The 23,249-nt window shown below is 46.7% G+C and overlaps 1 protein-coding gene across 1 annotated transcript in view; it reads left to right on the top strand.

The window, feature by feature from the left end:
• The first annotated feature begins 329 nt into the window (after positions 1–329).
• Positions 330–23,249, top strand: part of GSG1 (germ cell associated 1) — a 41,257-nt gene continuing 18,337 nt past the window's right edge. Inside the window, exon 1 of the mRNA XM_044301964.1 lies at positions 330–642. Coding sequence (XP_044157899.1) covers positions 330–642 — 313 coding nt within the window. The remainder of the gene's footprint in view (positions 643–23,249) is intronic.

The raw sequence follows: 23,249 nt of genomic DNA, 5'->3' as shown, positions 1-23,249 counted from the left end.
ATCCAGATTGCATCCGGATGTTTCAGATTAATTTCATTTTTCATACAAGCCCCATTCACATCTATGGACCAAGAACTGCGTGAAAAATGCACAGTATAGAACATGCTGCGATCTTTCCCTAACACAAAGATGCTATGTGTTCACTTCACACATCGCATGTGCATACAAAACTTGCTCGTATAAAAGAGCCCTTAGAGAAGCATTTAGCGCAGATAGTATGCTCACTGTTGGGGAATTAAACCATTTAAATTGTAAATTATTTTGCATTCGAGAAATGAATTATATAGTATGTATTCTGTGCTAATATTTGACATTTTCCTTTTCTGTAGATGGAGCTCTCAGAGGTTGTCCCCTGGCGACGTGCCGTACTGGCAGTGAGCTTTAATTTGGTGTCCCTTGCTCTGTCCACTACTGCCCTTCTTAGTAGTTACTGGTGTGAAGGCACACAGAAAGTTCCTAAACCTCTTTGTGGAAATGGAAAGGCCACCAAATGCATAGTAGTCCCTATAGCCATGGAGAGCATAAATGCTTCTGGTCAAGATGTGGTTCATTACAGCTGGGAGACTGGAGATGACAGATTCGCTTTCCGCTATTTCCACACTGGAATCTGGTATTCTTGTGAAGAAAACATTTTGGGGACAGGTAAGAAACAACATCATTTTTTTGGTTGTAAATTGTGTTTATTACAAACACTTACGACATGCACTTAAAGGGGTTGTCTCACTTCAGCAAATAGCATTTATCATGTAGAGAAAGTTAATACAGGGCACTTACTATTGTATTGTGATTGTTCCTATTGCCTCCTTTGCTGGCTTGACTCATTTTTCCATCACATTATACAATGCTTGCTTCCATGGTTACAACCAACCTGCAATTTAGCAGTGGTGGCCATGCTTGCACACTATAGGAAAAATGACCAGCCTATGTGAGCTCCCACAGTCCCAGCCACCAGAGAGGCCAGCACATGGAAACGAGCAGTGTAAAATGTGAAAGAAAAATTAGTCCAGCCAGCAAAGGAAGCAATATAGACAATCACAATACATTAGTAAGTGGCTTGTATTAACTTTCTCTGCATAATAAATGCTATTTGCTGAAGTGAGACAACCCCTTTAAGGCACAAATGTGGAGTCACACTTTAGAGATGAAGACTTAAAGGGAACCTGTCACTCGTTTTCTTCCTAAGGGCAGATGAAGCAAAAGCTCAGAAAATGTTCTTTTATCCCCTGCATGTGTGATTTTCTAGTCATGCTTGAACTGAAGGGGGCAGCGGCCTCCTTGCTTCAAGTCAAGGTAACGGCGCCCCCTTCCCTGCCCCTTCGCCTGTAACTGACAGCCGGCTGTTCGGCAAAGGCAGCCGAACTCTCTGCATAAGCTCTTTCAGTCACAGCGAAGAGCAGGGAAGGGGGCATGGTTACCGTGACTTCAAGCCTGACTAGAGAAGCGTGCCGGCAGGGGATAAAAGAATGTTTTCTGAGCTTTTGTTTCATCTGCCTTCAGGAAGAAAACGATAGTTGGAAACGCGCTGCTGGCTACTCTCAGGTAATGCTGGCGGCTTGGTATGGTTTTTGGAGGTGATAGGTTCCCTTTAAATTTGAAGTGTGGTGCACCTAGATTGTATAACATGTTCATTAGTCATAATGCTGATGAAACTTTGCCTTTAAATCAGTCAAGAGTTAAAAGCTTGTGCCCTAGATGCGATGCAGGCATTACAGAGTTGATATGATCCATATGATGTGGAGATACCCCACACTGTTTAGGTATGCTAAAATGATGAAAAATATTTTGGAAACTTATCAATAATCTTTATTTCAATTTGATATTGCTACACATAAGTGAACATTCTCCAAAATCTATGGGTCCAGAATGGTTACACATTGTTTTTTTTGGCTCAGAGCAATTACGAAAAATTGGATCATCAAGTTACCACCCCTGATCTCACTTTGGAATTGTTTAATGAAAAATGAGGCCATCATTGAAAAACGTAATTATGTTATCGGCTGGTGTGCCTTGTACCCCAAACTGGATAAACTTGGCTGAGCCATTTTCACAGTTCACTGACATATTAGGATATCTTAGTTTCTTATTTTTACCTCCATTGGGCACTGTGAGGGATGGATTATTTATTACTTTTGGTTTTGCAAAATGGTTGTATTGTTATTCTGACTTTTATATAGCATTTTTTTTTTTTTTTATGAGAAACATAAATAATTTGTACATCATTGGGGAATACGTTCACCAAGGACAGCTCCTTTAATATTACAATATAGATTATATAGAATGGCAGCAATTCATGTACAAACCTGAAGTTCAAATGCTAAGTCTTTCTTACCATCACATTTGAAAATATACCTATAATATGTTCTTGAGGGTAAATCAGGCCAAAAATGTACAATATACACTCTTTTAACTCTATAACACCTTGAGATACCAATGAGCAATAAAGCACAAAACCGGAATACGATTGTACAACACAAATAGAGCGCAAGTGTCGAAAATAAATAGCTCCTAGATGGGACAAACCCAGGCACTCAGCATATGCACAGATATAATACAAAAATGTATCTTTACTGAAATAAGACGAATAAATAATAAATAGATGCATAAATTGGCAAAGACAGACACAAACACATGGAGAGTGCACAAAGCACATCGGGACATCAAGTTATAGCATTGCAAGTAGTGGAAGAGGTGGGATGGAAAAACAAGTATAAATAAATACAAAATCAAACCATGTGGCCCCCCCCACCTAGATAAAAAACATGATTCACAACATATACACAATACAGATCTGGCTAGTGGCACCTCCTAGAGACCCTGACACATGTTTTGCATCAGCCCCTTGGCAAATGTACATCATTCGTGGATAATTTCATACATTTTTATTAATTAAATTAGTCTCTTTGTTTCTCAAGGTTCTGTTTCTAGCAAGTATTCCAAAGGGAGCGACTATAGGGCTACAAAGGTTGCAGTTGTACCTGAGCACTAGGACCCAAGGGCCCGAACACTCACTTTGCCACTTTAATAAGTGAATACCAATGTTTATTCTCTGCACTCTGCTGTCATCGTCTACTACCCGTATTTAATCACATATTTATTGCATTTTACATAAAAAGTCATACAAAAAGTGGAAGGAAGGTGAAAATTATATAAAAGATGGATGGGGTAAAAGTGGGGTGATAAAACGAAATATTTATTACAGCCTAAGGTCTTACAGCTAAAGAGCGCATGGCAATATTAATCTCAAACAAGCTATGACTAGCAAAATTCACTATTTGGACAAAAGTAACTGGACACACTGTACAGTACCTACACATAATTTAAAATTCATATGCATTAATATGGAGTTGGTCCCTCTTTGAAGCCAAAACTGCTGAACATTTTTTTAATGGGAAGGCTTTCTACAAGATTTTGGGGTGTGTTTGTGGGAATTGTTGCACATTCATACAGAGAAAAAGAAGTGTCTGAAAAATAAAGTGCGTTTGCGCTCTGCCGCGCTGGGGTACACGATTACTTTTGAATGTTGCTGCTTATATTTGCAGTCACTTTTCCTTTGTTTTTCTATTTTCCTATCTTTAGGGGTCAGATACTCTTCTATTTTCACGGACACAGAGTTCAAGCCGCACTTGCTTAAAACCTAAATTGTAGCTTTTAAGCAAGTGCGGCTTGAACTCTGTGTCCGTGTCTTGGTGCGCTGCAGGCACTAAGCACGTTGACATAAACGGCAAGGGGTAGCTAATCCTAGCCCATTACCAGAAAGGAGGGATAGATTAAAGGTATCCGAGAAGCACACTCCCAGACTCTGATATATGGCTGATAGAGAGTAGAGATCTCGTCATACCAATAGACCAACATCAGAGCATGAAAATAGGAGTATCTGACCCCTAAGGATAGGAAAATAGAAAAATAAAGGAAAAGTGACTGCAAATATAAGCAGCAACATTCAAAAGTAATCGTGTACCCCAGCACCGCAGAGCACAAGCACACTTTATTTTTAAGACACTTATTTTTCTCTTTTTGTCTTCCTGTATATTTTAAATTAAGAAGTAAACGTTATTTTTTAAATTAGACCTGAAACGGGAATCCATTAGCCGCTGGCTACCTGAACCTTAATATTTAAAATCCCGGGTCCAAAGGGTCCCTGAAGAAAAACATTCATACAGAAGAACATTTGTGAAGTCAGTCACTGATGTTTGGAAGGAGAAGGCCTGATTCTCAGTCCATTGTAGTTCATTATAAAGGCATTTGATGGGGTTGAGTTCGGCGCTCTGTGTGGGCCAGTCAAGTTCTTCCACACTAAACTCAGCCAATCATGTTTATGGACTTGGCTTTGTGCACTGGCGACAGAAAAGGGCCGTCTCCAAATTGTTCCCACAAAGTTGAAAGCATACAAATGTCCAAAACGTTGTGGTATGATGAAGCATTAAGAGAGTATTCCGGTTAGATTAAGTTATCCCATATTCACAGGATAGGGGATAATTATTAGATTGGTGGGAGTCTTACCGCTGGAACCCCCCCAATCACGAGAATGAGGCAACCGGCTGCTCCATTCATTTCAGGGGTGCTACAGAGGGTACAGTGCCCCCATTCTCTTGATCGTGGGGGTCCTAGTGGCAGAACCCCACCAATCTAATGGTTATTCCCTATTCTGTGGATAGGGGATAACGTAATCTAATCAGAATACTCCTTCAAATTTTCCCTTTACTGGAACTAAGGGGCCTAGACCGACCATATCGGTCTAAATAACATCATAGCATATATCTTTTCCAACACTATTTTATAGTTGGATCAATGCAGTCAAGGACTTGTAAACTAATTTATAGATGGACCGTTCGAGTAGTAGGTACCTGGTGATTACGTAAATAATTATATGGAATTTGGTAACCTTTAATATATAACTTTTATTTTGCTTGTATTAAAATAAATGCCCTTTGGTATTAGTGCAAGAAAAAATTGTGGATCTACCCCACTCGTGGTGAGTGATTTGGTACTCCTAGGAAGGGTGTGGGGAAGAGGGGAAGGGAATGCTGGGTCTCAGCCCCTATTGACACCCTAATGAAAGGGCCCTTCTCCTGGTACACTGCAACCTCCTAATTTGCCCCTAAATGTGTCCCTATGCAGTGCTCCGACTGCCCAGCTTCATCCTGAAGGGGTAGGAAAGAGGGGGGAGGAATCCCTAGTGACCAAAACAGTACCACCCACAGATACGCCCCCAGAGCCCTGGGAGACGACTGTGTACAGCAACACTAGACCAGTGAAGACCTGTGTCATGCAAGAGAGTTACATAATCGGGTGTCACGTCCGTGAATCACCCGACAATCGTATTGAGGATATTCTGAAGTGATCAGTAATCATAAAATGGCCCGACGCGTTTCCCTGGTGTGTTACAGTTCGTCAGGGGCCCACAAGGATTAATATCAGTATAAATGGCCTACCCTCAGGTGGGGGCAGGTCACTCAAGTTTCACAATAAAATGCTCAGCAGTGGTTAGTAGCAACAACTGTGTAAATATATAGTTTAGGCTTCACATGCTCCCATTGTGTGGCAGTATGGCATTAGCCTCAATCACAGATGGGGCTTGCACAAAAAGATTCTACTTATCTCGTCAGGAGCAACTGGTCAGTGGACCTGTTCCCCCGATACCGACTGGTTCTGGTTCCTCACCAGTCTGTATGCTGGTTCCCGCGTGTGGCAGTACCGCAGACAACGCCGGCACCACTGCACCATTTAAAGCCGTCCGCGTCATCATGGCTCCGCCCCCTCCCGGTCACCTGACCCATCACGTGACCACAATGTCATGGTCACGTGGGGCATCATGTGACCGCAGGTCCTGTGACCACACTAGGGCCGGGACAGACTGATAGGGAGGTAGTCAAGATGATGGGGCGTGCTCACGATATTTGAGCCACGCCCACCTGCCCCCTATACTTAGTTCTCAATGGGATGTCTGCATTGTTTATGCTCATGAGATCAGGCGGAATTAGTGTGTGGGGATGCCCTACAGGGATAGGGACACCCCACAGTATATCAAATAAATGAATGAAATTTCATATTCATTCAGAGGCCGGGACGCCGCTGCACGCATACAGGCGGCGCGCCGTGACCTAGAGTATTTTGGCCGATGGGGATCGAAAAAGCTTAGGCCATGTTGTTCACTACGTCCCCTAACATGTTATACAGGGAAGAATACATACATGCAGTTCACATACTGTGGCACATTTCATGTCAGTGCGCATCAGTGGTTACAGTGTGAGCAATGGCAAAGCGAACCGGAGTAAAACAGGAATGGGCAGCTGCGCAGGAGGTAGGGAATTAGATCAAATAAAACAGCTATTGAAAGCTGTTCATTTAGTCCAAGTGGGTGGACGCTTTTTAATTGAAAGATCCACCAGGTCTCTCTTTGTAGGATCTTTTGGTCCCAATCACCTCCCCTGTTTGGGGGTGGGACAACCTCAATGCCCATGAATCGGACTTGTGAATAATCACCGCCATGGAAGGTTATCACATGGCGTGTAAGGGGGGTATCCCTTTCATGGCGTAGATCCCCCAAGTGTTCACCTATCCTCCTGCGCAGCTCCCGTTTAGTCTTGCCGATGTACTCCAGGCCGCACACACATTGTACTCGATAAATCACCCCTCTCGTGCGGCAATTTATAAATTGTTTGATGGTATATACATTTTTTGTTACATGACCGGTAAAATTTTGACCCTGCTTGATGTATGGACAAGCAACACATCCACTGCAGTGGTAGGAACCATGTGGTGCTCTCAGCCACGCAGTCGGCGTGGTAACGACACCCGAATAGTGGCTGTGCACCACATGGTCCCTTATGTTGCGCCCCCTCCGATATGTTACTTGAGCATTGGGGGTCACCATTTTTGCAATATCTGGATCTAGCAACAGAGTTCCCCAGTTTCTCCTCAGGATCTCTTTTATCTCATCGAACCCCATGTCAAAAGTGCCTATCAGACGAATCACCCTTTCCTCATCACGGGATCCCTGTGGATGTAACAGGCCTGTGCGGTCAGAGGTTAATGCTTTCTGATATGCTTTTCTCAGGACATGGTCCGGAAAACCCTTTGCCAGAAATCTCTGATGGAGGTCCCTTGCTTGTTCCTTCAAGCACAATGTTTGCAACTTTGCATTTATTGAGCCAACAGAGCATTGGTGACTTTTATTTGTCGACTTTTATGCACTATACGCCTCAGTATTTGGTGACCCCGATCTGTGACTTTATACAGTCTGTCACTTCCTGACTTGTTCCCAAATGCTTTACAATAATACCACTCACAGTTGAATATCTTGGGGGGAAGACATTTCAGGAACTGACTTATTGCAACGGTAGCATCCTATTACAGTTCCACACTTGAATTCATCGAGTTCTTTAGAATGACCCATTCTTTCACAAATGTTTCTAAAGGCAAATTGCATGGCTGTTTGCTGCATTTTATGCCCCTGTGTCTATGGAGCTGAATAAAATTGTCATGGTCTTACCTTCTCACTGTTCTCCTTCGTTTGACATGTGCTGGCGGCCATCTTGGTTTCTGGGTTTCTTGTAGCCTCCCACCCTGCGGCTCCTCCTTCCCACTGGGAGGAGCTGGATGCCTAGCTCATATATATAGAAGGTCTGTGGCTTCAGTTCCTTGCTTGGTCCTCCTGTGTGCACATGCTTCAAAGACTGCTGCTGCTTCTGGTTCCTGATCCTGGCCTCGTCTGACTACCCCGTTGGTTCCCGATCCTGGCTTCGTCTGACTACCCCGTTGGTTCCTGATCCTGGCTACGTCTGACTACCCTCCTGGTTCCTGACCTCCGTCTACGCAAGACCCTGCTTCGGTTTAGCCATCCGTTTGGACTTTAGCTACGGCTTGATTTTCAATAAAGCCTTCTTATTCCACCTATCTCTGTTGTACGTCTGGTTCATGGTTCCATGACATTAGGACCAAGCCATGAATTCTGACGGTACAGGGCCATCCTCGCTACCTACGCTGGTTGCCAGACTTGATCAGCAGGATCACCTGTTGGGTCGGTTCGCTGTGGCGTTACAAACCCTGCTTGAACGCACGGCTCATTTAGCTTCCGTTGCCGATGGGTCGGTTGTCGCTCCTGGGCCCGCTCCTACTGCCGCTCCGGTTGTTGCGCCAGAGTCTACCCCGACACCTGTTGCTGCACCTGCGGTGTTTCGGGGTATGACCGGTTCTGCCCCCCTTCCACAGCGCTTTGGGGGAGAGCCAACACAGTGCCGAGGTTTCCTTAACCAGGTGGCCATTTATTTCGAGTTGCTGCCACATGCCTTTCCTACTGAGAGATCAAAGGTGGGCTTCTTGATCTCGCTGCTCTCGGACAAGGCCTTGGCCTGGGCCAGCCCTTTATGGGAGAACAACAATCCGGTGGTTGCCGAGTTTTCCGGTTTTGTTGCTTCTCTTCGGAAGGTATTCGATGTGCCGGCTCGTGCTGCCTCTGCTGCGAAGCTCCTTATGTCCATCAGACAGGGTTCACGATCCGTAGCTGAATACGCCATTGAGTTTCGTACCCTGGCAGCAGAGGTGGGCTGGAATAATGAGGCTCTGGTCGCTGCTTTCTCTCATGGTCTCTCGGATGCCTTGAAGGATGAGACTGCAGCCAAGGACCTACCAGTGGAGCTCGAGTCCCTTATTTCTTTCCTGATTTTGATTGACACCAGACTCAGGGAGAGACCTTCCTTTAAGGAGAGCCTGCGGAGGCCTTCTAACAGATTGGCGCCTACGTTTGCTGTCCCACCCGTGCCTCCCTCTCCTCCCACGCCTCCTGGGGATGACTGGTCTGGGGGTCAACCCATGCAGCTGGGGGTTGCTCGCCTGTCCGAGGGGGAGAGGGTACTCCGGAGACGCGAGGGCCGATGCATGTACTGTGGTCTCGGTGGGCATTTTCGGTTGGCATGCCCGAACCGTCCGGGAAACGCTCGCACCTGAGATCCTGTCGGGGGCAGATCTTGGGTGGAGTCTCCTCGTCCCCGGTTTCCCGTGTTGACAAACCACTGATTACTGTTGTCCTCTCCTGGGTCGGGGGCTCGGTGACGACCCAGGCGTTGGTGGACTCTGGTGCTGGTGGCTTGTTCATTGATAGTGTGTTCGCCGCCGCCAATTCCATTCCTCTGCAGCCTCGAGGTTCCCCACTGGCTCTTGAGGCGATAGACGGCAGACCCCTTCTGCCGCCACACGTGACTCAGGAGACCCTTCCAGTGGGGATGGCCATTGGTGCCGTTCACAGAGAGTCGGTCTGTCTCCAGGTTATTTCGTCTCCACACTACTCGGTGGTCTTGGGGTACCCCTGGCTCCAGAAGCATAATCCGACTTTCGATTGGAGATCGGCCGAGATCCTCTCGTGGTCACCGCAGTGTGGGGCTAGTTGCATCCATGGGCCTGTCAAGTTGCTGTGTACTTCCTCGGACTCTCTGTTGCCTCCTGAATACGAGGAGTACCGGGATGTATTCGATAAGGTGCGCGCGGTTGCCCTACCTCCGCACCGCCCATACGATTGTGCCATAGAGTTACAATCTGGTGCCGTTCCTCCTCGTGGCAAAGTCTATCCACTGTCGGTAGCGGAGAATGAGGCCATGGAGGAGTACGTGAGGGAGGCGCTTTCACGCGGACACATTCGCAAATCCTCGTCCCCGGCAGGGGCTGGATTTTTCTTTGTGAAAAAGAAGGGCGGTGAGTTGAGGCCTTGCATCGACTACAGGGGTCTCAATCGCATCACGATCAAGAACGCTTACCCGATACCCTTGATTTCCGAGCTGTTCGATCGCCTCAAAGGGGCCACGGTCTTTACCAAACTCGACCTGAGGGCGGCATATAACCTGGTAAGGATCAAGGCGGGCGATGAGTGGAAGACCGCGTTTAACACCAGGACCGGTCATTATGAATCCTTGGTTATGCCCTTTGGGTTGTGCAATGCGCCCGCAGTCTTCCAGGAATTCATCAACGATGTTTTCCGTGACCTGTTGCAGCAGTGTGTGGTGGTCTATTTGGATGACATCTTGGTATATTCTGCATCCATGGAGGCCCACATTCTGGATGTCAGACGAGTGTTGCAACGCTTACGAGAGAACAAGCTGTTCGGTAAGCTTGAGAAATGCGAATTTCACCGATCCCAGGTAACCTTCTTAGGTTACATCATTTCCGCTGAGGGGTTCTCCATGGATCCTGAGAAGGTTTCAGGCTGTCTTACAGTGGCCCCAGCCCAGTGGGCTTCGTGCCCTGCAGCGCTTTTTGGGCTTCGCCAATTATTATCGGAAGTTCATCAGGGACTTTTCCATGCTAGCCAAGCCTCTCACGGATCTGACCAGGAAGGGCAGTAATCCTCAGGTCTGGTCGCTCGAGGCCATCCGAGCTTTTGAGGCTCTAAAGTCCGCCTTTGTGTCGGCTCCGATTCTGTCGCATCCCAACCCTGGGTTGCCTTTTGTCCTCGAGGTGGACGCGTCTGAGACGGGAGTAGGCGCCCTCCTGTCTCAGCGTAGAACACCAGAGGGTCCTCTGCTTCCTTGTGGGTTTTACTCCCGGAAACTGTCTTCCGCGGAGTGCAACTATCAGATTGGTGACAGGGAGTTATTGGCCATCGTGCAGGCCCTTAAAGAATGGAGGCACTTGCTCGAGGGCTCGGTGGTTCCGGTTCTCATCCTGACGGACCACAAGAATCTGACCTACCTCTCTGAGGCCAAGAGATTGACACCACGTCAGGCCAGATGGGCTCTGTTCTTGTCACGTTTTAATTACGTGGTCTCCTACCTACCCGGCTCCAAGAACATCAGAGCGGATGCCTTATCATGGCAGTACTCCGAGCTGTCCGGGGAGGAGTCGATTCCGACTACGGTCATACCCCCGAATCAGATCCTGGCTGCTATTCGCACCAGCCTGACCTCTCCTCTGGGTGAGCAGATTTTGGCGGCTCAATCTGGTGCTCCCTCTGGGAGACCCAACGGCAGATGTTTTGTGCCTGAGGAGTTGCGCACTCGGTTGTTGCGAACCTACCATAACTCCAAGGCCGCGGGGCACCCTGGAAAGAATCAGCTGTCCTGGGCGGTTTCACGTCTGTTCTGGTGGCCTTCTCTACGTTCCGACATCGCCGCATATGTAGCGGCATGCTCCGTTTGTGCCCAGAGTAAGTCCCCTCGGCACCTTCCGTTGGGCCTTTTGCAACCCATAGCCACCGGGGAGCGTCCATGGTCACACCTGGGGATGGATTTCATTGTGGACCTTCCTGCATCCCGAGGCCATACGGTCATTCTCATGATTGTGGATCGGTTTTCCAAAATGTGCCACTGTGTTCCTCTCAAGAAGTTACCCTCTGCACAAGAGTTGGCCTCGATTTTTGCCAGGGAGGTCTTCCGGTTGCACGGTTTGCCCAAGGAGATTGTGTCGGATCGGGGGAGTCAGTTTGTGTCCAGGTTCTGGCGCGCCTTTTGCTCCCAGTTGGGGATTCATCTCTCTTTCTCCTCGGCCTACCACCCTCAGTCCAATGGGGCCGCAGAACGATCCAATCAGGCCTTGGAGCAATTCCTTCGTTGCTATGTCTCCGATCACCAAGACAATTGGGTTGACCTCCTGCCTTGGGCTGAGTTTGCCAGGAACACGGCGGTGAACTCTTCCTCTGGGACGTCTCCCTTCATGGCCAATTATGGGTTCCAACCTGCCGTGTTACCGGAGGTATTCTCTCCCCAGGATACTCCGGCTGTGGAGGATCACCTTTCCGTCCTACGTACTTCTTGGGTACAGATCCAGAGGTCCCTTGAGGTCTCTGCGCAACGCCAGAGACTCCAGGCTAATCGCAGACGAGCGCCCGCTCCTTCCTACCAGGTCGGAGACCGTGTATGGTTGTCCACCCGCAACCTCAACCTTCGAGTGCCCACTCCCAAGCTGGCGCCTCGCTTTGTTGGTCCCTTCCAAGTGCTTCACAGGGTAAACCCGGTAGCCTATGCCCTTGCGCTTCCTCCTGGCATGCGGATCTCCAACGTGTTTCATGTCTCCCTGTTGAAGCCATTGGTGTGTAATCGTTTCACTTCCTCGGTTCCTCGGCCCCGTCCGGTCCAAGTGGGCAATCGTGAGGAATATGAGGTGAGCAATATCCTGGACTCACGCCTGGTCCGCGGTCGGTTGCAGTTTTTGGTCCATTGGCGTGGTTATGGTCCAGAGGAGCGTTCCTGGGTTCCCTCCACAGATGTCCATGCTCCTGCGTTGCTCCGAGCCTTCCACGCACGCTTCCCTCTGAAACCGTTCCTTACTCCGCGGAGGAGGGGCCCTTGAGGGGGAGGTACTGTCATGGTCTTACCTTCTCACTGTTCTCCTTCGTTTGACATGTGCTGGCGGCCATCTTGGTTTCTGGGTTTCTTGTAGCCTCCCACCCTGCGGCTCCTCCTTCCCACTGGGAGGAGCTGGATGCCTAGCTCATATATATAGAAGGTCTGTGGCTTCAGTTCCTTGCTTGGTCCTCCTGTGTGCACATGCTTCAAAGACTGCTGCTGCTTCTGGTTCCTGATCCTGGCCTCGTCTGACTACCCCGTTGGTTCCCGATCCTGGCTTCGTCTGACTACCCCGTTGGTTCCTGATCCTGGCTACGTCTGACTACCCTCCTGGTTCCTGACCTCCGTCTACGCAAGACCCTGCTTCGGTTTAGCCATCCGTTTGGACTTTAGCTACGGCTTGATTTTCAATAAAGCCTTCTTATTCCACCTATCTCTGTTGTACGTCTGGTTCATGGTTCCATGACAAAAATGCCCGAATTCTATGATTAAAGAAGTTCTCCGGGAATTAAGAAAATGCAAATACTCCCAAATACCTTCCATTAGTTATAATGGCTCTTTTTGTCTGGGGAACAATCATTTGGGGAAATGAATGACGCTGTCCTGTTAGTACACACAGAACCTGTCCTAATCACATAGTAGGACAAATTACTTCACAACACTGAGCCAAAGAGCAGCCTCATCCTCCTCTTTGCTCTACTTGTCAGGAATTATAATCTTGAATACAGCTGATAAGATCTTCACCTGAATCTCTGTAAGAATGGAGTTCATGAGGAGGCATTAAAGGGGTTGTCTCACTTTAGCAAATAGCATTTATTATGTAGATAAAGTTAATACAAGCCACTTACTAATGTATTGTTATCCATATTGCTTCCTTTTCTGACTAGATTCATTTTTCGTTTCCATGGTTACAACCACCCTGCAATCCATCACTGGTGGTCATGCTTGCACACTATAGGAAAAAGCGCCGGCCTGTCTGGTGGCCAGGAGCGTGGGACTGCACATAGACTAGTGCTTTTTCTTTTACTGTGCAAGCACGACCACCATTGCTGGATTGGAGGGTGGTTGTAACCATGGAAACGAGCAGTGTAAAATGTGATGGAAAAATTAATCCAGCTAGCAAAGGAAGAAATATGGATAACAACAATACATTAGTAAGTGTCTTGTATTAAATTTCTCTACATAATAAATGCTATTTACTGAAGTGAGACAACCCCTTTAAGTACAGAGAGAAATGGGTGGTTGTGTAGTAATGAGCAGCAGCACTTGTATACAGTCTCCATTACCACAGCCCCACATTACCACAGTCTTTCCTGTCCCTCCTCTCTGTACTTCTTCAAGTCGCCTCATGAACTACATTCCTACAGAGATTCAGCTGAAGATGTTATCATCTGTGTTCAGGATCATAATCCCTGAAAAGTAGGAGAGGAGGATGAGGCAGCTCTTTAGCTCAGTGTTGTGAAGTAGCTTCCTGTGTGATTAGGACAGGTTTTGTGTGTACTAAGAGGACAGAGGTTATTTTATTTCCCCTGATGATTGTTCCCCTGACAAAATGAGCCATTATAACTATTGAAAGGTATTTGGGAATATATTTATAGTAAAGTAATATTTAAGTGTTTTCATTTTCTTAATTCCCAGAGAACCCCTTTAAGAGCTGTGGCCCAATAGTTTTGTCCATATAGTGTACTTAATTCGTCATGGGGAGGAATGATCACTATGTCATCGCTGGTCCCTATTCTGTACAGTGGTTTGCCAGCGGCAGATCGTAATTAGACAGCACGATCTGCTGCCGGCAAATCTTGATCTTTCAGCATGCCGAGCTAATGCCCAGTGGTGAGGTGGTAGCAGCATGAGGAGACCACAGAGTGGCCCAATGTCTGATTGGTGAGGTGGCAGGAGCATGAGGAGTCCACTGAGTGGCCCAGTGACTGAGCGATGAGGTGGCAGCAGCATGAGGAAACCACAGAGTTATGAGGTGGCAGCATCATGAGGAGACGACAGAGTAGCCCAGTTATTAGACAGCACGATCTGCCGCCGGCAAATCCTGATCTTTCAGCATGCTGAGCTCATGCCCAGTGGTGAGGTGGCAGCAGCATGAGGAGACCACACAGTGGTGAGGTGGCAGCAGCATGAGGAGACCACTGAGTGGCCCAGTGACTGAGCGGTGAGGTGGCAGCAGCATGAGGAGGCCAAAGAGTGGTGAGGTAGCAGCAGCATGAGGAGACCACAGAGTGGTGAGGTGGAAGCAGCATAAGGAGACCACAGAGTGGCCCAGTGACAGAGTGGTGAGATGGCAGCAGCATGAGGAGACCACAGAGTGGTGAGGTAGCAGCAGCATGAGGAGACCACTGAGTGGCCCAGTGACAGAGTGGTGAGATGGCAGCAGCATGAGGAGACCACAGAGTGGTAAGGTGGCAGCAGCATGAGGAGACCACAGAGTGGTGAGGTAGCAGCAGCATGAGGAGACCACTGAGTGGCCCAGTGACAGAGTGGTGAGATGGCAGCAGCATGAGGAGACCACAGAGTGGTAAGGTGGCAGCAGCATGAGGAGACCACAGAGTGGTGAGGTGGAAGCAGCATAAGGAAACCACAGAGTGGCCCAGTGACAGAGTGGTGAGGTGGCAGCAGCATGAGGAGACCACAAAGTGGTGAGGTGGCAGCATCATAAGAAGACCACAGAGTGGCCTAGTGACAGAGTGGTGAGGTGGCAGCAGCATGAGGAGACCACAGAGTGGTGAGGTGGTTGCAGCATAAGGAGATCACAGAGTGGCTCAGTGACAGAGTGGTGAGGTGGCAGGAGCATGAGGAGTCCACTGAGTGGCCCAGTGACTGAGCGGTGAGGTGGCAGCAGCATGAGGAGACCACAGAGTTATGTGGTGGCAGCATCATGAGGAGACCGCAGAGTAGCCCAGTTATTAGACAGCACGATCTGCCGCCGGCAAATCCTGATCTTTCAGCATGCTGAGCTCATGCCCAGTGGTGAGGTGGCAGCAGCATGAGGAGACCACAAAGTTTTGAGGTGGCAGTGGCATGAGGAGACCAAAGAGTGGTGAGGTGGAAGCAGCATAAGGAGACCACAAAGGGGCCCAGTGACTGAATGGTGAGGTGGCAGCAGCATGAGGAGACCACAGAGTGGTGAGGTGGCAGCAGCATAAGGAGACCACAGAGAGGCCTAGCAACAGAGTGGCGAGGTGGCAGCAGCATGAGGAGACCACAGAGTGACCCAGTGACTGAATGGTGAGGTGGCAGCAGCATGAGGAGACCACAGAGTGGTGAGGTGGAAGCAGCATAAGGAGACCACAGAGGGGCCTAGCAACAGAGTGGTGAGGTGGCAGCAGCATGAGGAGACCACAGAGTGGCCCAGTGACAAAGTGTTGATTTGGCAGCAGCATGAGGAGACCACAGAGTGGTGAGGTAGCAGCAGCAGCTTGAAGAGACCAAAGAGTGGTAAGGTGGCCCAGTGACAGAGTAGTGAGTTGGCATCAGCATAAGGAGACCACAGAATGGTGATTTGCCAGCAGCATGAGAAGACCACAGAGGGGTAAGGTCGCAGCAGCATGAGGGGACCACAGAGTGGTGACGTGGCAGCAGCATGAGGAGACCACAGAGTGGCCCAGTGACTGAGTGGTGAGGTGGCAGCAGCATGAGGAGACCACAGAGTGGTGAGGTTGCAGCATCATGAGGAGACCACAAAGTGACCCAGTGACAGAGTGGTGAGGTGGCAGCAGCATAAAAAAACCACAGAGTGGCCCAGTGACAGAGTGTTGAGTTGGCAGCAGCTTAATGAGACCACAGAGTGGTGAGGTGGCAGCAGCATGAGGAGACCACAGAGTGGCCCAGAGACAGAGTGGGAAGGTAGGGGGGCAATGCTAGTACCAGCGAAAGATAGTGGGTGGCAGTAGGAGCACCTGGCAGCAGGTGTTTGGCATCAGGCAGGTGGCAGCATTAGAATAGTAACTGAAGCAGGTAGCCAGAAGAAACAGGTCTCTTTTGACAAAGTTTGGGTGTGACACCATGGATGGTCTAGTCTGATGCATCAGGCACTGGTGTGTGGAAATCCTGGCTGATCCATGCCTGATTCATCTTCACAAAGGTCAGTTTCTACACATTTTGGGTTTATAGTCGAGTTCTCTTTGGGGTAACTATGGCCCCCGCCACACTAAACACCCGCTCTGATGCCACACTACTGGCTGGGCAGGAAAACTTGGCAAGTTGGGGCCACAAATCGAGTTTTGCTGCCCAGTAGTCCAAAGGATCTTTGATATGGGGTGGCAGTGTGCAGTCCAAGTATGCCACAACCTGCTGGTTCAGGTTCTGCTCCATGTCTAGCTTATGCTGCTATGAGTGGTTTCTTCACTAAGTGGCTGAAAAAAACTGCTCATCAGCAACTCATTAGACTTAAGTTGCTGTTGATGGAGCTGGTACTGCTCCTGCCCCCCAGCAGCCATGGCAGTGGAATGTAAGCGCAGAGGGCTTCCCCTGGTCAGACCTGCGTAAGGATGGGTGATGGCGCACATAGGCAGTGGCCAACTGACTACATAGGATGTCTTGATAGTAGTTCAGTTTGTCGTCCCTCTCACCAGGTGGAAAAAAGGCCCCTATTTTGGAAAGGTAGTGAGGGTCGAAGGCTACTTTCACACTCGAATTTGGTGTGGATCAATCATGGATCTGCACAGACGCATCCGTTCAGATAATACAACCGTCTGCATCTGTTCAGAACTGATACGTTTGTATTATCTTTAACATAGCAAAGCGGATCCGTCTTGAACACCAGATTGTCAGTGAAAACAGATCCGTCCCCATTGACTTACATTGTGTGTCAGGACGGATCCGTTCGGCTCAGTTTCGTCAGATGGACACCAAAACGCTGCAAGCAGCGTGTTCGCCTCCAAAGCGGAATTGAGGCGGAACGGAGCCAAACGGATGCATTCTGAGAGGATCCTTATCTATTCAGAATGCATTAAAGGCAAAACTGATCCATTTTGGACCGCTTGTGAGAGCCCTAGACGGATGTCACAAACGGAAACCAAAACGCCAGTGTGAAAGTAGCCTAACATGGGGGAGAGCCAGTAGTCATCCCACTGCTGAATGGTGACAATTCGGCTGTTATTACGCAAGCAACTTAGCATGCATGTCACGCTTTGGTGTATGAGGGAAAAACCACACCGAGCATAGGAGGGAAGGGGGGAACAGGGAATCGGGGCTGAGAACTAGGGAAGGAAAATGGACTCCTCCTAGTGAAAACCCTAACCAAAATCCTGACTGACTACCAGTATAAACAGACCCCAAAGGTAGGTGAGTTTATACACAGGAATACCTAGAATCCTATCAAGCCCTATAGGACCCTGGTACTAATGGCACGGACGAAACTACCTGTTCCTCCAAAAGGAAGGATGAACAGGAGTCTCCTTCAGGCCTAATACAAACAATAGGGACATGCAACACACAGAACCCAAACAAAACACAAAAGGGTAAGGAAAGACTTAACTTCAAAAGAGCAATAGAAGCACCAAGAACTCAGCCGAGAGCCAACCACAATCTATCCAAAAGGTCCAAACAGAAGCTATAAACCGCACAGCATTGTGGGAGAAGCAACTATAAATAGATAAGGTTAAATTACCCTAATAGCCACACCAGGGGGAAAGAAGGTGTGGCAAGCACCAGAAACAACACAGACGTACATTTGATCCAAACGGAAAACATGTCAGATCAAACCACGTGTTGCCAGTCTCACCGATCTCCTGCCACCTGTAGCTGGAACCTCCATGACAGCTGCCTTCTCTGCTCTGTTCATCTGCTGAGGATAGGTCATCAATACTAAAAAAGTGGACAACCCTATTAAGAAGCTGTTATTGATCAATGCCTGATAAATGTATTGCCATATGAAGCTAGTGTCCAGATTTTTAAGGTAATCCTCATCCCCAAATTCTTTTGGGGTTATGATTTTGTGGCATTCACAGAGCAGTGTAAGTGACATAGCTACAGTCTGTAGGTCAGGATTATTACAGCAATATGAAATGTATGGCATTTTTATGTTTCTCTTTTTTTTTTTTTTTTTGTCGCTGCATTCAAGGAACCACAACATTATTATTTTTTAAAAATAATGTGATAATCTTATTGTATGGGTCATTGCAGCAATTCATACTTTTTAATAAGTTTATTTTATATTTACATGTAAATAAACTTGTAGGGAAGATTATTATTTTTTTTTTACATGAATCTTTTTTCTCAAATGCTTTTTCAAAATCTTATATTTTTTTAAACATATATTTTCAGTGTCCCATTAGAGGACTTGAACATGCAATCTTTTTATCTCATTTAACCCCTTAAGGACACAGCCCTATTTCACCTTAAGGACCAGGCCATTTTTTGCAAATCTGACCAGTGTCACTTTAAGTGCTGATAACTTTAAAACGCTTTCACTTACCCAGGCCGTTCTGAGATAGTTTTTTCGTCACATATTGTACTTCATGACACTGCTAAAATTGGGTCAAAAAAAGTTTATTTTTTTGCATAAAAAATACCATATTTACCAAATATTTTGAAAAATTAGTAAATTTCAAAGTTTCAGTTTCTCTACTTCTGTAATACATAGTAATAACCCCCAAAATTGTGATGACTTTACATTCCCCATATGTCTACTTCATGTTTGTAGCATTTTGGGAATTATATTTTATTTTTTGGGGATGTTACAAGGCTTAGAAGTTTAGAAGCAAATTTTGAAATTTTTAAGAAATCTTTTTATGGACCAGTTCAGGTTTGAAGTCATATTGTGAGGCTTAGATAATAGAAACCTCCCAAAAATGACCCCATTCTAGAAACTACACCCCTCAAGGTATTCAAAACTGTTTTTTCAAACTTTATTAACCCTTTAGGTCTTCCACAAGAGTTAATGGCAGATTGAGAAACAATTAAAAAATTTCTATTTTTTGGAAAATTTTCCAATATAATCCATTTTTTCCTGGAAAAAAACAAGGGTTAATTGACAAACAAAACTCAAAATGGGTTGCCCTGATTCTGTAGTTTGCAGAAACACCCCATATGTGGTCGTAAACTACTGTTTGGCCACACGGGAGGACACAGGAGGGGAAGACCATATGGGTCTTGCAAGGCAGATTTTGCAGGACTGGTTTTGTTTATACCATGTCCCATTTCAAGCCCCCTCTTGCACCCCTAGAATAGAAATTTCAAAAAAGTTACTCCATCTAAGAAAGTACACCCCTAAAGGTATTCAAAACTGGGTTGACAAACTTTGTTAACTCTTTAGGTGTTCCACAAGAGTTAATGGCAGATGGAGAAACAATTTTGAAATTTCTATTTTTTGGGAATTTTTCCATTTTAACCCATTTTTTCCAGCAATAAAATAAGGGTTAACAGCCAAACAAAACTCAATATGGGTTTCCCTGATTCTGTAGTTTGCAAAAACACCCCATATGTGGTCGTAAACTACTGTTTGGCCACACGGGAGGACACAGGAGGGGAAGACCATATGGGTCTTGCAAGGCAGATTTTGCAGGACTGGTTTTGTTTATACCATGTCCCATTTCAAGCCCCCTCTTGCACCCCTAGAATAGAAATTTCAAAAAAGTTACTCCATCTAAGAAAGTACACCCCTAAAGGTATTCAAAACTGGGTTGACAAACTTTGTTAACTCTTTAGGTGTTCCACAAGAGTTAATGGCAGATGGAGAAACAATTTTGAAATTTCTATTTTTTGGGAATTTTTCCATTTTAACCCATTTTTTCCAGCAATAAAATAAGGGTTAACAGCCAAACAAAACTCAATATGGGTTTCCCTGATTCTGTAGTTTGCAAAAACACCCCATATGTGGTCGTAAACTACTGTTTGGCCAAACGGGAGCACATAGAAAGAGGGGAACGCCATATGGGTTTTGTAAGGCAGATTTTGCAGGACTGGTTTTGTTTATACCATGTCCCATTTCAAGCCCCCCCTTGCACCCCTAGAATAGAAATTTCAAAAAAGTGACTCCATCTAAGAAAGTACACCCCTCAAGGTATTTAAAACTGGGTTTACAAACTTTGTTAACCCTTTAGGTGTTCCACAAGAGTTAATGGCAGATGGAGAAACAATTTTGAAATTTCTATTTTTTGGGAATTTTTCCATTTTAATCCATTTTTTCCAGCAATAAAATAAGGGTTAACAGCCGAACAAAACTCAATATGGGTTGCCCTGATTCTGTAGTTTGCAAAAACACCCCATATGTGGTCGTAAACTACTGTTTGGCCAAACGGGAGCACATAGAAAGAGGGGAACACCATATGGGTTTTGTAAGGCAGATTTTGCAGGACTGGTTTTGTTTATACCATGTCCCATTTCAAGCCCCCCCTTGCACCCCTAGAACAGAAATTCCAAAAAAGTGACTCCATCTAAGAAAGTACACCCCTCAAGGTATTCAAAACTGGGTTTACAAACTTTGTTAACCCTTTAGGTGTTCCACAAGAGTTAATGGCAGATGGAGAAACAATTTAGGAATTTCTATTTTTTGGAAAATTTTCCATTTTAACCCTTACTTTATTACTGGGAAAAAATGGGTTAACAGCCAAACAAAACTCAATATGGGTTGCCCTGATTCTGTAGTTTGCAAAAACACCCCATATGTGGTCGTAATCTACTATTTGGCTAAACGGCAGGACATAGAAGAAGCGGAACGTCATATGGTTTTTGGAAGGCAGATTTTGCTGGACTGGTTTATTTACACCATGTACCCTTTCAAGCCCCCTGATGCACCCCTAGGGTAGGAAACTACGGGATAAGGTGGTTGTTGTTTTGGAACTATTTTATGGTAAATATGATTTTTGGTTGCTCTATATTACACTTTTTTGAGGCTAGGCAACAAAAGATTTAAATTCTAAAATTGTTTCTACATTCGCTATTTAGTTTTGTGGAACACCTAAAGGGTTAACAAAGTTTGTAAAGTAACTTTTGAATACCTTGAGGGGTGTAGTTTCTTAGATGGGTCACTTTTTTGGAGTGGAGTGGAAGTGGCAGGTGGGGGTCTGGGGTCTGATAGATGGATCAAGGAAAGTTTAGGGTAAAGTTTTGTTTTTTTTCCTAACTAACTTTTTTCCTAACTTTTCCCTTCCTAATGGTGCCTCTCCCTCACTGACCCTAACCTACCTGGGTGGCGATGGGTGCAGGAGGGTGATGGATTACGATTAGGGGGACGCAGGAACTGGTGCTGGACGGTGCTGACGGGTGCTCATGCAGAACAGGAAGAGGAGGGGAGAGAGGAGCGCAGGAAGTTTGAATCTCGCGCCTCTTTCCCCTGCACCAGCACCCTGGACAGCGGCGTTCAGCACCAGGGCCAGCACCGCCTCTTCAAATCTTCGTACTGCGATTGGTGGTGTATAATCACGCCAACGATCGCAGTCTTTTTCCGGTTCATCGGGTCACCGGATACCCGAATGAACCGGAAACGCAGAAAACCGCAGGTCTGAATTGACCTGCGGTTTTCTGCGATCGCCAATACGGGGGGTCAAATGACCCCCCCTGGCGTTGTTACAGGATGCCGGCTGAATGATTTCAGCCGGCATCCCGTTCCGATTAACCCCCGCGGCGCCGGAATAGCGATTTAAAGCCATGACGTACCGATACGTCATGTGTCCTTAAGGACTCGGGAAATGAAGTAGGCGGTGCAGGCACGTGACATCAGTGAGTTACAGCCGGCCGGCCGCCCTGCTCTGCCTGCTACAGGACATTTAGTAAGTAGTACAGATGGGGCTGGGGATCGGAAATTCAATTAAAGTTATTATAAAAGGTTTAGGCATTAAGGAAGTGAGTGAGCGGCAGGGCCGGAGTACAGTGACCACACAGGCCCCGCTGCATTTGCATGACACTGGCCCCTCCTCCCTCCCTCCTCCAGCTGATACATTGCAGACTGCGATGTAAAATGGCAGCATTCGCCCCATAAGACGCAGGGGCATTTTCCCCCCACTTTTGGGAAGGGGGGGGGGAGTGCATCTTATGGGGTGAAAAATGCGGTATAAAATATATAAACAATAAATAAACATATATCATATCGCCACGTCTGAAAAGTCCAAACTATTAAAATATTTTAAAAAGTCCTATGCGGTGAGCGCCATAACAGAAACAATAAATAAATTAAAACTGCGCGATTCTAATTTTTTTTCCCTTGTCCCCCCCCCCCCAAAAATAGGGTCAGACTGTTATATTATGGGTCAGACGTTCCATAAAATGCGGAATGCATGTGTCTTTTTTTGGTGTTTTATTTTTTTTGCGTGAATGGTATCAAGTTTCGCAATACTTTTTTATGGTATCGAAACAACTAGTGGGCATTACTACTATTAAGGGGGCACAATGGTCATTATTACTGTGAAAGGCGCACAATGGCCATTATTGCTATGAAGGGGGCACAGTGGGCATTTATTACTGTGAAGGGGGCACAATGGGGATTTCTACTATGGAGGGGGCACAGAGGGCATTACTTGCACGGTGGGCATTACTACTATTAAGGGGGCACAATGGGCATTATTACTATGAAGGGGCACAGCGGGCATTATTACTATAAAGGGGGCACCAGAGAAAGGACCTGCCCCAGGTGCCAAACACCCTAGGCACGCCACAGCCTACAGTACCTTCTCATGCATCATAACCTCATTTAATGCTGAGTTTCTGAAAGGCCTGAGCTGAGGAGTATTCTGAGGTGGGGAGATGTGGGATGTTAATTTATTGAATAGGGCTATCTCTATTGTCCTGAACCCACTGACCTATGAAGAGGACTTTCTGCCATTTTGTAAGTGATAGCATTCATACGCTAGACCCTTGTGGTGTCCGAAGTCTCCAGCAACCTACTGGACCTGAAATAATTGTGGGTCACTCACTACCAGTCTCCCATTCCTTATCTTCTCTCCCATTTTTTTCTTGGCCTCTTGAACTTTCCTACACTTATTTGGCCTCCAATGAGTTTCTTTAACTCTCTGATATTTTGTTTCTCTC

This window comes from Bufo gargarizans, chromosome 7 (genome assembly GCF_014858855.1).
Source record: "Bufo gargarizans isolate SCDJY-AF-19 chromosome 7, ASM1485885v1, whole genome shotgun sequence".
NCBI classification, from domain to species: Eukaryota; Metazoa; Chordata; class Amphibia; order Anura; family Bufonidae; genus Bufo; species Bufo gargarizans.
Note: the sequence above shows the minus strand (reverse complement) of the source record. Positions and strands in the feature narration are given on the sequence as shown.